This window comes from Narcine bancroftii, chromosome 5 (assembly GCF_036971445.1).
Source record: "Narcine bancroftii isolate sNarBan1 chromosome 5, sNarBan1.hap1, whole genome shotgun sequence".
In the NCBI taxonomy this organism is placed as follows: Eukaryota; Metazoa; Chordata; class Chondrichthyes; order Torpediniformes; family Narcinidae; genus Narcine; species Narcine bancroftii.
The window spans coordinates 213,053,529-213,065,623 of NC_091473.1; the positions used below are offsets into that span (position 1 = coordinate 213,053,529).

The 12,095-nt window shown below is 54.7% G+C and overlaps 1 protein-coding gene across 6 annotated transcripts in view; it reads left to right on the plus strand.

Moving 5' to 3' along the window:
• The window catches only part of chd8 (chromodomain helicase DNA binding protein 8), a 62,033-nt gene that overhangs the window by 32,431 nt on the left and 17,507 nt on the right, over positions 1–12,095 (plus strand). For 5 of the 6 annotated variants that reach the window (XR_011358307.1, XM_069941083.1, XM_069941082.1 and 2 more), the window contains exons 7-16: positions 80–148; positions 1,770–1,825; positions 2,352–2,469; positions 2,569–2,652; positions 3,090–3,227; positions 3,495–3,616; positions 4,439–4,682; positions 5,278–5,454; positions 9,199–9,342; positions 10,638–10,893. Coding sequence is in view for 5 of the 6 variants with exons in the window: in XM_069941083.1 (XP_069797184.1) it covers positions 80–148; positions 1,770–1,825; positions 2,352–2,469; positions 2,569–2,652; positions 3,090–3,227; positions 3,495–3,616; positions 4,439–4,682; positions 5,278–5,454; positions 9,199–9,342; positions 10,638–10,893 (1,408 nt within the window). In the remaining variant the exon portion in view is untranslated. The remainder of the gene's footprint in view (positions 1–79; positions 149–1,769; positions 1,826–2,351; positions 2,470–2,568; positions 2,653–3,089; positions 3,228–3,494; positions 3,617–4,438; positions 4,683–5,277; positions 5,455–9,198; positions 9,343–10,637; positions 10,894–12,095) is intronic. The other variant, XM_069941086.1, reaches the window with a different exon arrangement.

The following is a 12,095-nucleotide window of genomic DNA, read 5'->3' on the forward strand; positions in this document are numbered from 1 at the left end:
AGAACTCTCCCACCACTCTCTCCCCCACCCCCCTCACACCAACAGGCCTCACTGAAGTGCAGTCTCCTCCCTTCGCCAGGAAAATCCCAGTGAGGAAGATGCCGCCATCGTGGATAAGATCCTCTCATATCGGCTGGCAAAGAAAGAGGTGGGTGTGTCTGCCACCTGTGTTCCCTGGGGCTCAGCTCAGCAGTAAGGATGGGGAGAGAACCCTCCTCCCTCCTACCTGGCCTCAAGCCATTTTCCGGTTCCACCGCTCCCTCTGGTCTCTTCCAGAACCCCTTGCCCAAGTCTGCTTATTGTCATACATACAGGTACAGAAGCACCTGAATTTCCACTGGCATACCAGCAGCAGAATTGTACATGAAATCACCTTGACGCACCCTGACAGAACAAGGGCTTGCAAAGTTGACAGGGCTGTTCACTTTGGAGGGCGACAGGTGACTGATTATGAATGTGCAAGATGATGAGGGTCTTTGGTCAAGTGTATAGCCAGCACCTTTTTCCCCCGAGTTGACAACAGCATATACCAGTGAATATAGAACACTACAAGCCATGTGCCAACCTATGTGAATTACTCAGCAACTTAAACCTTTCCTATCTCACACCCATAACCCTCTTTTTCTTGCATCCCAGTGCCTGTCCAAGAGGCTTAAATGTCCCCATTGTGTCAGACTCCTCCATCATCCCCAGAACCCACTACTGTATGTTAAAACAAACATCTTTAATGTCTCCCCTAAACTTTCCTCCCTTGTCTTTGTCATATAACCTCTGGTATTTGCTACTGTCACCCTGGGGAAAAAGTGCTCTATGTGTGTGCCTCTCATAACTTATTAAGCTATTGCATTGGAGAAAAGCCAAAGCTCTGTTATCTTATCTCGTAGCATCCTGGTGAATCTCCTCTGCACCCTCTCCAAAGTTTCCACATCCTTCCTGAATTGAGGCAACCAGAGTGAACATAATATTTCATCTTTTTAAGGTGAATGGAGGAAAGTTTAGGGGCGATGTCAGAAGTGTTTTATACATTATAGTGGTGGGTGCTTGGAATGCATTGTGAGGGGTAGTGGTGGAAGCTGGTACAATCGGGACATTTAAAAGACTTTTGGACAAGCACAAGGATGTAAGAAAACAGTGGGTTCTGGGTGTGAGGGAGGGAAGAGTTAGATTGTTGTGGAGTAGGTTTGGCACATCGTGGACTGAAGGGCCTATATTGTTCTGGAATACTTTTTTTTATAAATAAATCGAAGGATTTAAAGTTTCTGTTGGTGCAAGGGGAAAATAAAAATGGGATCTCAGTCACGCAGACAGAACTTTTGGGTCCCAGAGTTGTCTTGAGTGAGAGTATAGGGGAGGTTCAATAGCCTGATAGCTGTTGCAAAGATCTTCTTCTTGAACCTGGTGGTACTGGTCTTCATGTTTCTGTACCTGCTGCCTGAGGAAGCAGTGAGAACACAGCATCCGCCCTCCCTACTCCCGTATGCACAACCGAAGTGTGATGGAATGGTCCCCACTGTGTGGGTGGGTGAGTCAGTGTACACATCATCCCTTCTTACCACCCCCCCGCCCCTCCCCAGCCACTCCTGTCTACACATCCGGTGTGATGGGACAGTCCCTTAGGGTGGGTGGGGTTAATCTGTGTGCACAGCATCTGCCACATGTCTGGGATGTGATGGGACATGCCCCACTGGGTATGTGGGTTCATCTGTGTACGTTTGGGTGGTGGGAAAGGGAGACTCCCCACGCTGACTCCAACCCTTGGCTACCCACAGGTGTTCCCAGGACAGTACACGGACGTGGAGGAGTTCTATGTCAAATATAAAAACTAGTGAGTTGGTGTCACCGAGAAATGTGCCCTCCCTTGCTCCCTCACTCCTCTCCTTGCTGTGTCCCTCCCTCCCCCTCTGCCTCCCTCTCTCCCTCCCCTCTGCCTCACTGTGTCCCTCCCTCCCTCTGCCTTCCTCCTTTTTCGCTGCCTCCCTCCCACTCGCCGCCCAATTTCCCACTAAATCCCTCCCCACCCTTCCTCTATTACACCCCTTCCCCTTCCTTTCACCTGCATTTCCTCACACCGCATCACCCTATGCCCATTCTGTGTTCCAGCTCCTACCTCCACAGTGAGTGGGCCAACCTTCCCTCTCACCTGCCCTCTCCTCTGTCCCCTTTCCTACCTCCTCCTCTATCTCTTTTCCTTTCCCCTCCCCAACACCTCCCCACCTTGTGCCAGTTCTGGGATGCCCTGCTGTGCTCCATCTCTTATCTCTACATTGAGTGGGCCAGCAGCTCCCATCTCCCCTCCCTCCTCCCTTCTCCTCTGCCCTGTGCCAGTTCTGAGGTGCCCTGCTGTGTTCCAGCTCATACCTCCACTGTGAGTGGGCCAACCTTCAACAGCTGGAGAGGGATAAGCGGATTCACCAGAAAATCAAGCGGTTCAAGGCCAAGATGGCTCAAATGAGACACATATTCCATGAGGTGAGACCCTAACAGTGGTCCGCACCCAACTTTGCCCCGTTTCCGGTCCTGCTCCCACCTCTGTCTTCTCACCTTCCCTGCCTCTCTTCCCCCCTCCAGGACGAGGAGCCCTTCAACCCAGACTACGTCGAGGTCGATCGCTTGCTGGAGGAGTCCAACAGTGTTGACAAAGAAAACGGGGAGGTGAGGGAAGGAGGTCGTGGGGTTGAGGAGACAAGGTAGGAGGGTGTGAAGAGGGAGGAAGGGATAGATGATGGTGAGGAGGGAGAAGGGAGAGAGAATGTGGGGAAAGGTCAGGAAGAGGAGGAGGTAGGAGAGGAGGGGGAGGGAAGGTAATAGGGGATATGCACCCTGCTGACTGTGCACTGACAGCCAATGGTACGCTACCTGGCAAAGTACACCCTGCCGGGGTGGGGATTAAGGGAAGATTGGGAAGGAGCAGGAAGGGTAGGGGAATATCCTGCTGACCATGCTCCCTGACAGTCAGTGGTGTACTACTTGATGAAATGGTTCTTCCTGCCAAGGTGTGGGGGGGGAATGAGAGGAGCGGGAGGGGCAGGTTTAGGGAGGGGGGAATGCGATGGGGGGACGAAAAGCCTGCTGACCATGTCCCCTGACAGCCGGTGGTGTACTACCTGGTGAAGTGGTGTTCCCTGCCGTATGAAGACAGCACGTGGGAACTGAAGGAGGACGTGGATGAGGCAAAGATCGAGGAGTTTGACAGGTTGCAGGCCCGCCGGCCACAGCTGGAACATGTGGTGAGAAACCCGCCCATCCACATTGTGTCCCCCCAACCATCAGTGTGGACCCCGCCCCTTATGCAGGGCTCATCACCGTGTCATCTCAAAAGCACCTTATGCATGACCCGTCAACGTGTGTCCGCCCCCACCCTGTCGGTGCGCGTCCCCCCCCCAGTCAGCATGCCTCCACCACCTGGTCAATGCGCCTACTCTCCAGTCGTGTTCCTCCCCACCACCCTCCTACTCTTGTTAATTTTAATATGACCTCTCCCCTGTCCCCTGCAGGAACGCCCCCCGGCCAAGGCCTGGAAGAAGCTGGACCAGTTTCGGGAGTACAGGAACAACAACCAGCTGCGCGAGTACCAGCTTGAGGGGGTCAACTGGCTGCTCTTCAACTGGTACAACAGGTTGGTCTCACACCTCACCCAACCTCCCACTCCCCTGGGGAAGTAAGGAAGGGTTGGGGTATGGTGTGGGGGGAAGCATGGACAGGAAGAGGTGTGGTGGTTGAGGTGGAGCGAGTGTTGGGGGGTAGCAGGGACTGTGGGGGGAGCAGGGACTGAGGGCTGTGGGGGAGCAGGGACTGAGAGGGCTGTGGGGAGCAGGGACTGAGAGGGCTGTGGGGAGCAGGGACTGAGAGGGCTGTGGGGAGCAGGGACTGAGAGGGCTGTGGGGAGCAGGGACTGAGAGGGCTGTGGGGAGCAGGGACTGAAGGCTGTGGGGGGAGCAGGGACAGAAGGCTGCGGGGGAGCAGGGACAGAAGGCTGCGGGGGAGCAGGGACAGAAGGCTGCGGGGGAGCAGGGACTCAGAGGGCTGCGGGGGGGAGCAGGGACTCAGGGCTGCGGGGGGAGCAGGGACTCAGAGGGCTGTGGGGGGAGCAGGGACAGGGAAGTGAGGGGTGCGGGGAGGAGGAGGGAATCAGAGGGCTGTGGGGGGAGCAGGGACAGGGAAGTGAGGGGTGCGGGGGGAGGAGGGACAGGGAAGTGAGGGGTGCAGGGGGAGAAGGGACGGGGAAGTGAGGGGTGCGGGGGGAAGAGGGACGGGGAAGTGAGGGGTGTGCGGGAAGGAGGGACAGGGAAGTGGGTCAGGATGGGAAGAAAAATGATAGGAACATTGTTGTGATAGGAGGGGTATCTCAGATGTGCAAATGGGCAGGAGGCTTTGGGAGACACAGTATTACTGAGCCACGTCTTCCTACTCCCTCTCTCCCCTACCCTACACACCGCAGACAGAACTGCATCCTGGCGGACGAGATGGGTCTGGGCAAGACGATCCAGTCGATCACCTTCTTGGAGGAGGTATACACAACGGGTATCCAAGGACCCTTCTTGGTCATCGCTCCGCTCTCCACCATCACCAACTGGGAGCGAGAGTTCACTACCTGGACCGACATGAATGCCATCGTGTACCACGGCAGCCTGGCCAGTCGCCAGATGATCCAGCAGTACGAGATGTACTGCCGGGACGGGAAGGTAGAGTTTGGGGCTTTAATCCTCTTCCCCACCCCTCTCCCTTCACACCCCCCACCCCTCTCCCTTCACACCCCCCACCCCTCTCCCTTCACACCCCCCACCCCTCTCCCTTCACCCCCCCACCCCTCTCCCTCCACCCCCCACCCCTCTCCCTCCACCCCCCCACCCCTTTTCCCCCCACCCCTCTCCCTCCACCCCCCCACCCCTCTCCCTACACCCCACCCCTCTCCCTACACCCCACCCCTCTCCCTACCCCCCACCCCTCTCCCTACCCCCCCACCTCTCTCCCTACCCCCACCCCCCTCCCTACCCCCCCCACCCCTCTCCCTACCCCCCCACCCCTCTCCCTACCCCCCACCCCTCTCCCTACCCCCCCCACCCCTCTCCCTACCCCCACCCCCCTCCCTACCCCCAACCCTCTCCTTTTCCCCTCCAACCCTCTGCGCCCTTCAGCTCTCCTTTCCCCTCAGCGCACCTTGACTGCTCACCCCCCTTGCTCCAGCCCTCCCTCTTGCCCAATATCCCTCCCCCCCACCACTGACATATTTCCTGTTCATCCCTGCCCCTTTGTATGACCTATGAACCATGTCTCTAGGGCCACTTTGTGCCAGGAGCCTACCGCTTTGATGCCCTGATCACCACCTTCGAGATGATCCTGTCAGAGTGCCCGGAACTGCGGGAGATTGCCTGGCGTTGTGTCATTATCGACGAGGCACACCGACTCAAGAACCGTAACTGCAAGCTGCTTGAAGGCCTAAAAATGATGGAACTGGTGGGTTCTTTTCCCTCCCCCAACAGTGCCTTCCCCCCCACCTCATCCCCGAGGTCCTCAAATCCCATTCTCTCCTATTGCCTCTTCTCTGAGAACCCCCATTCCCCTCCACCCCCCAAAGTATAGTCCATCTCCACCCATGTTGCCTACATCCCCTCCACTCCCTGGAGGCCCTACCCCTCCACTCCCCGGAGGCCCTGCCTGCTCCTTCCCCAGGATCTCCTGCCCCCTACCCACTCCACTCTCTGAGGCCCATGCCCACTCTAATCCCTGGAGCCCCTACTCAATACCCCCTCCACCCCTCAGAGCCCATAACCCCTACTACCCAGTAAATTTTTACCCTCCCCAGTCCACTTCCACCCCAGAGCCCCAGACCGCTCCACTTCCACTCCACGAGCCCCTGCCCACTCCACTCCCCCTGGAGCCCTGACCCACTCCACCCCATTCCCCACCCAAAGCCTCTACCTGCTCCGTCCCATGGAGCCCCACCTCTTCTGGAGGCCCTACCTGTTGCCCTGCCGGAGCCTTTGCTCCTCTTTACCCCACCCCCACTGGAGCCTCAGCTCCCATTCCCCCCCCCCCCCCGAACCTATGCTCCCCCTCTCCCCCCAGGAGCCTCTGCTTCCCCTCTCCCCCCAGGAGCCTCTGCTCCCCTCCCCCCAGGAGCCTCTGCTCCCCTCCCCCCAGGAGCCTCTGCTCCCCTCCCCCCAGGAGCCTCTGCTCCCCTCCCCCCCAGGAGCCTCTGCTCCCCTCCCCCCCAGGAGCCTCTGCTCCCCTCCCCCCCAGGAGCCTCTGCTCCCCTCCCCCCCAGGAGCCTCTGCTCCCCTCCCCCCCAGGAGCCTCTGCTCCCCTCCCCCCCCAGGAGCCTCCATTCCCTTCCCCCCCAGGAGCCTCCATTCCCTTCCCCCCCAGGAGCCTCCATTCCCTTCCCCCCCAGGAGCCTCCATTCCCTTCCCCCCCAGGAGCCTCCATTCCCTTCCCCCCCAGGAGCCTCCATTCCCTTCCCCCCCAGGAGCCTCCATTCCCTTCCCCCCCAGGAGCCTCCATTCCCTTCCCCCCCAGGAGCCTCCATTCCCCTCCCACCCCCCCCCCCCCCGGAGCCTCCATCAGACATAGAAGATAGGAGCAGGAGTAGGTCATTCGACCCTTCGAGCCTGCTCCGCCATTCAACGAGATCATGGCTGATCTTAAAGTTCAGTACCCCGTCCCCGCCTTCTCTCCGTAACCTTTAATACCCTTATACTGAAGAAATAGATCTAATTCCCTCTTAAATATATTTAATGAACCTGCCTCTACTGCCCTCTGTGCCCACAGATTCACCACCCTCTGGGTAAAGAAATTCCTCCTCATCTCGGTCCTAAATGGTTTGCCTATTATCCTCAAACCATGGCCCCGGGTTCTGGATTTTCCCATCATTGGAAACATCCCATCTGCATCCATTCTGTCCAGTCCTGCCAGTATTTTATGTCTCTATGAGATCCCTCTCAATCTTCTAAACTCCAGCGAATACAATCCCAATTTGCGCAATCTTTCCTCATAAGTCATTCCTGCCATTCCATGGTGAATCGCCTCTGCACTCCCTCCATTGCAAGAACATCCTTCCTTAGATAAGGTGACCAAAACTGCACACAATACTCCAGGTGGGGTCTCACCAAGGCCCTGTACAGCTGCAGTAAGGTATCCTTGTTCCTATACTCAAACCCTCTTGATATGAAGGCCAACATACCATTTGCCTTTTTAACCGCCTGCTGTACCTGCATGCTCGCCTTCAGAGACTGATGTACAAGTACCCCTAGGTCTCTCTGCACTTCCCCATCTCTTAATCTATTGGCATTCAAATAGTAATCTGCCCTCCGGTTTGTATGTAAACCTCACATTTATCCACATTGTAGTGCATTTGCCATGTATCTGCCCAGTCCCTCAATTTATCCAAATCACACTGGAGCTTCCTGACCCCTTCTTCCGTGCACACAACCCCTCCTAGCTTGGTGTCATTTGCAAATTTGGAGATATTACATCCAATCCCCTGATCCAGATCATTAATGTAAATTGTGAACAGCTGGGGTCCCAGTACAGATCCCTGTGGTACCCCACTGGTCCAGGGTTTGGGGAAGGTGAAGGTTCAGAGGGAGAAGGATCAGTGAATGAAGAAGGTTCATGGGGAGACAGGTCAGGAGATGGGAAACATTCAGGGGAAAACGGGTCGGGAAAACGAGCTATTTATCCCAAGTCTCTGTCTTCTACCTGCCAGCCAGTTCTCAATCCACATCAATACTTTGCCCCCAATCCCATGAGCCTTGATTTTGGAAGCCAGTCGTTTATGCGGGACATTATCGAAGGCCTTTTGGAAGTCCAGGTACACCACATCCACTGGCTCTCCCCCATCTATTTTACCTATCACCATCTCAAAGAATTCCAATAGATTTGTCAAGCACGATTTTACCTTTTGTAAATCCATGTTGACTCCGTCCGATCCCTTCTCTGCTAGTCATATGCTCCGCTATTATGTCCTTAATAATGGATTCCATCATTTTGGCCACTACTGATGTAAGGCTCACCGGCCGATAATTCCCCGCTTTTTCTCTACCCCCCCCTTTTTAAATAGTGGGGTAACATTAGCTACCCTCCAATCCATGGGTACTGATCCTGAGTCTATCGAGTTCTGGAAAATAATTCTTAAAGCATCTGCTATCTGAATGGACACTTCCTTGAGTACCCTAGGATGTAGATTATCAGGCCCTTGGGATTTATCTGCCTTCAATCCCATCAATTTCCCCAAGACCATGTCCTTAGAGATACTGATTTCTTTCAGTTCCTCCCTTGCATTAGTCTCTATGTTTCCCAACATCCTTGGGAGGTTATTTGTATCCTCTCTTGTAAAAACAGAACTAAAGTAAGAATTTAATTGAACTGCCATTTCCTTATTCCCCATTATATATTCCCCTGATTCCAACTGCAAAGGACCTACTCTGGATTTCACCAATCTTTTCCTCTTGACATATTTATAAAAGCTGTTACAGTCGGTTTTTATATTTGCCGCAAGCTTACTTTCCCCTCCTCCATTCCCCTCCCCCCCCCCAGGAGCCTCCATTTCCCTCCCCCCCAGGAGCCTCCATTTCCCTCCCCCCCAGGAGCCTCCATTTCCCTCCCCCCCAGGAGCCTCCATTTCCCTCCCCCCCAGGAGCCTCCATTTCCCTCCCCCCCAGGAGCCTCCATTTCCCTCCCCCCCAGGAGCCTCCATTTCCCTCCCCCCCCAGGAGCCTCCATTTCCCTCCCCCCCAGGAGCCTCCATTTCCCTCCCCCCCAGGAGCCTCCATTCCCCTCCCCCTCCCAGGAGCCTCCATTCCCCTCCCCCCCAGGAGCCTCCATTCCCCTCCCCCCCCAGGAGCCTCCATTCCCCTCCCCCCCCAGGAGCCTCCATTCCCCTCCCCCCCAGGAGCCTCCATTCCCCTCCCACTTCCCTCCCCCAGGAGCCTCTGCTCCCCCTTCCCCCACCCTTGGATCCTCCTAGCCCTCCCCCTTCAGAGCCTCATCCTCTCCTATCCCAGTGAAGCCTTCTCCCCCACCTGGAACCTCTCCCTCCCCCCACCCCCACCGGGAGCCCACCATCGACAAACAGCAGGGATGTTTTATGAGTATGGTGCACTCCATGGTTCTGTATCTTGGGAAGTGGATGGGGGAGCGGGGGGAGGGGTTGTTGATAAAACTGCTCTGATCTCCTGCCTGACCCCCACCCTCTCATAGGAGCACAAGGTCCTGCTGACAGGCACTCCTCTGCAGAACACGGTGGAGGAACTTTTCAGCCTGCTCAACTTCCTAGAGCCCGGTCAGTTTCCCTTGGAGTCCGCCTTCCTTCAAGAGTTTGGAGATCTGAAGACCGAGGAACAGGTAGGACTTGGGGGGTTGTTATGGGAGATAGCGCTTGGTAGACCAACTCGTTGTCCAGTCGGTCTGAGTCTTCTCTATCCCCGTCTCCATCTGAGCCGTCCCCCTCAGAGACGTCCTCCATCCCCCTCAGAGCCTACCCTGCCCCACACCCACCTTCCCCGACCCGTTTTCCCCTGAATGTTTCCCATCTCCTGACCTGTCTCCCCATGAACCTTCTTCATTCACTGATCCTTCTCCCTCTGAACCTTCACCTTCCCCAAACCCTGGATCCATCAAGGTGTCTGTTAATGATGTCAGTATCCCTTCCTCCACCAGTTCATCCCATACACCTGCCATACACAGTCTGAAGAAGGTGCACCTCGGGTTCCTTTTCACTTTAAACCTCTGTCCTTAATTGAGTAGAGGGAGTGTGGTGAGGTACAGATAGAATTGAAGGACAGGAGTGGTTGTAATGAGGTAAAGACAGAGTAGATGGGGAAGAAGGGCTTTGATGGTACAGATGGAGTCGATGGAGGGGAGGCATATTTCCCCAGGCCATGTTTAACTTTGGGGTTGGGGGTGTGGTGTGGGGCTGGTGCATGGATCATAACAGGTTGGTCTGCAGGTGTAACTAGTCCTCGTGAAGGTCAATGGGACTTTGGGCCTTTGTAACTGGAAGGGTGGGGTTGTAGAGCAGGAAAAAGGTGATGACATCCCTGAGCACTGTGGGCAGTTCTGGTGTCCTGATCCGAGGGAGGTGTGACTTGCTGTGGAGGGAGTGCAGAGGAAGTTCAGCAGGTAGGTTCTGGAGAGGAGAGTCTTGGTCCATGAGGAGAGATCGCGTCATCTGGGACAGGGCTCCCTGGAGTTCAGATGGATGAGGAAGGATGTCACAGAGATGTGTGAAATGATGGGAAGGGTGGATAAGGTAGAAACACCTACCAGTGGGTGAGACCAGAACTGGGGTCACAGCTTGAGAGTAGGTTTTGGACAGAGTTGAGGAGCTACTGCTCCCAGAGAGGACCAAATCCAGGGAACTCTCAGTCCACGGAAGCAGAAGATGATGCCTCGTTCAATGTGCTGGGGACACGGAGAGATGTTTGAAGAATAGGTGACAGGGTGAGGGGGATGATGAGTCCACGCCCTGATCAGTTGGGGTCACGTTGGAGCGGGTAGCACTGAAGTGTTCAGATTTGTTTCAGTTGCTGTGAGGCCACCCTCTGGATCCTTGGACCTTGTTTCATGCTACACCAAGAACCGTGTAAATGACATCTACCATCCTGCCCTCACTGAGCCTTCTTACCCCGCCCTGGCAGGTGCAGAAGCTGCAGGCACTTCTGAAGCCCATGATGCTCCGGCGCCTGAAGGAGGACGTGGAGAAGAACCTAGCGCCCAAAGAGGAGACCATCATCGAGGTGGAGCTGACCAACATCCAGAAGAAGTATTACCGTGCCATCCTGGAGCGCAACTTCGCCTTCCTGGCCAAGGGGGCAGGCCAGGCCAATGTGCCCAACCTCCTCAACACCATGATGGAGCTACGCAAGTGTTGTAACCACCCCTACCTCATCAACGGTGGGTGGGGTGTGGGTAATTTGTCTGAGGGTTTGGGATGTGTGTGGAACAGTTCCCTGGGAGTGGGTTACAGGCTGGGATCTGGTTCAAGGGATGTGTGTGCAAAAGGTGCCCAGAGTTAGTCACATGCTGGGAACTAATCCTGGGGTTTGGGGGTTTTATATGTGAAACAACAGATCCTGGGAGTGGTTGACAGACTGGGGTCTGATCCAAGAGTTTGGGGTGTTTATGTAGAGAATAACAGATCACCAGAAGATGCTGCCATCTGTTCTAGGGAGTTTTGGGTGTTTATGTATCGAATAACCGATCCTGAACATGTTGGCCATAAGCTGGGATCTAATCCAAGGGTTCAGGTGAATTAAATATAACAGATCCTGGGAATGGGTCACAGGTTGGGAACTGAACCAGGGCTTCAGGTGATTTATGTATAGAATAACAGTTCATCGGGAGTGGATGCAGGCTGCGATTTAATCCAGGGGTTCGGATGTTTATGCATAGAATAACAGATTACGGATAGTGGGTCGTAGGCTGGGATTTGATACTAGGGTTATAGGTGTTTATGTATTGATGAACCAATCCCCAGTTGGACACTTGTTGGGATCTGATCCAAGGGTTTGGTAGGTTTAAATATCAAATGACTGATCCTCGGAAGTGGATTGCAGGCTCGGAACTGATCTGAAGGATCATATATAAAAAGTATATCCCCAGGAGTGGGTCACAGACCAGGATCTGGTTCAGGGTTTCGGGGGTGTCTCTATGTAGAGAAACAGATCCCTGGGAGAGGTGATAGGCATTTCATGGGTTTATATATAGAATAACAGATCCCCAAGAGTGGGTACTTTGTTTTTGGTAGAGGGTGGTATATAAAGAGACTAACACATTCCTGGGAATGGGTCACAAGTTTGGATCTGATCCAGGTGTTCAGGAGCAACAGTTTATTTGTAGAGTAACAGATCCATGGGAGTGGGTTACAGACTAAAATCTGATCCAGGCTTTCGGGGTATTTGTGTAGAGAATAACAGATCACTGGAAGTTGGTCATAGGCTGTGATCTGACGCAGGGATTTGGGGTGTTTATAGAATAACAGAACCCAGTTATTTGGTCACAGGCTGCAATCTGGTCCAAGGATTCAGGGTGATTAAATATTGATGGCAGATTCCTGGGAGTGGGTCACAGGCTGGGATTTGTTCTAGGGGTTTGGT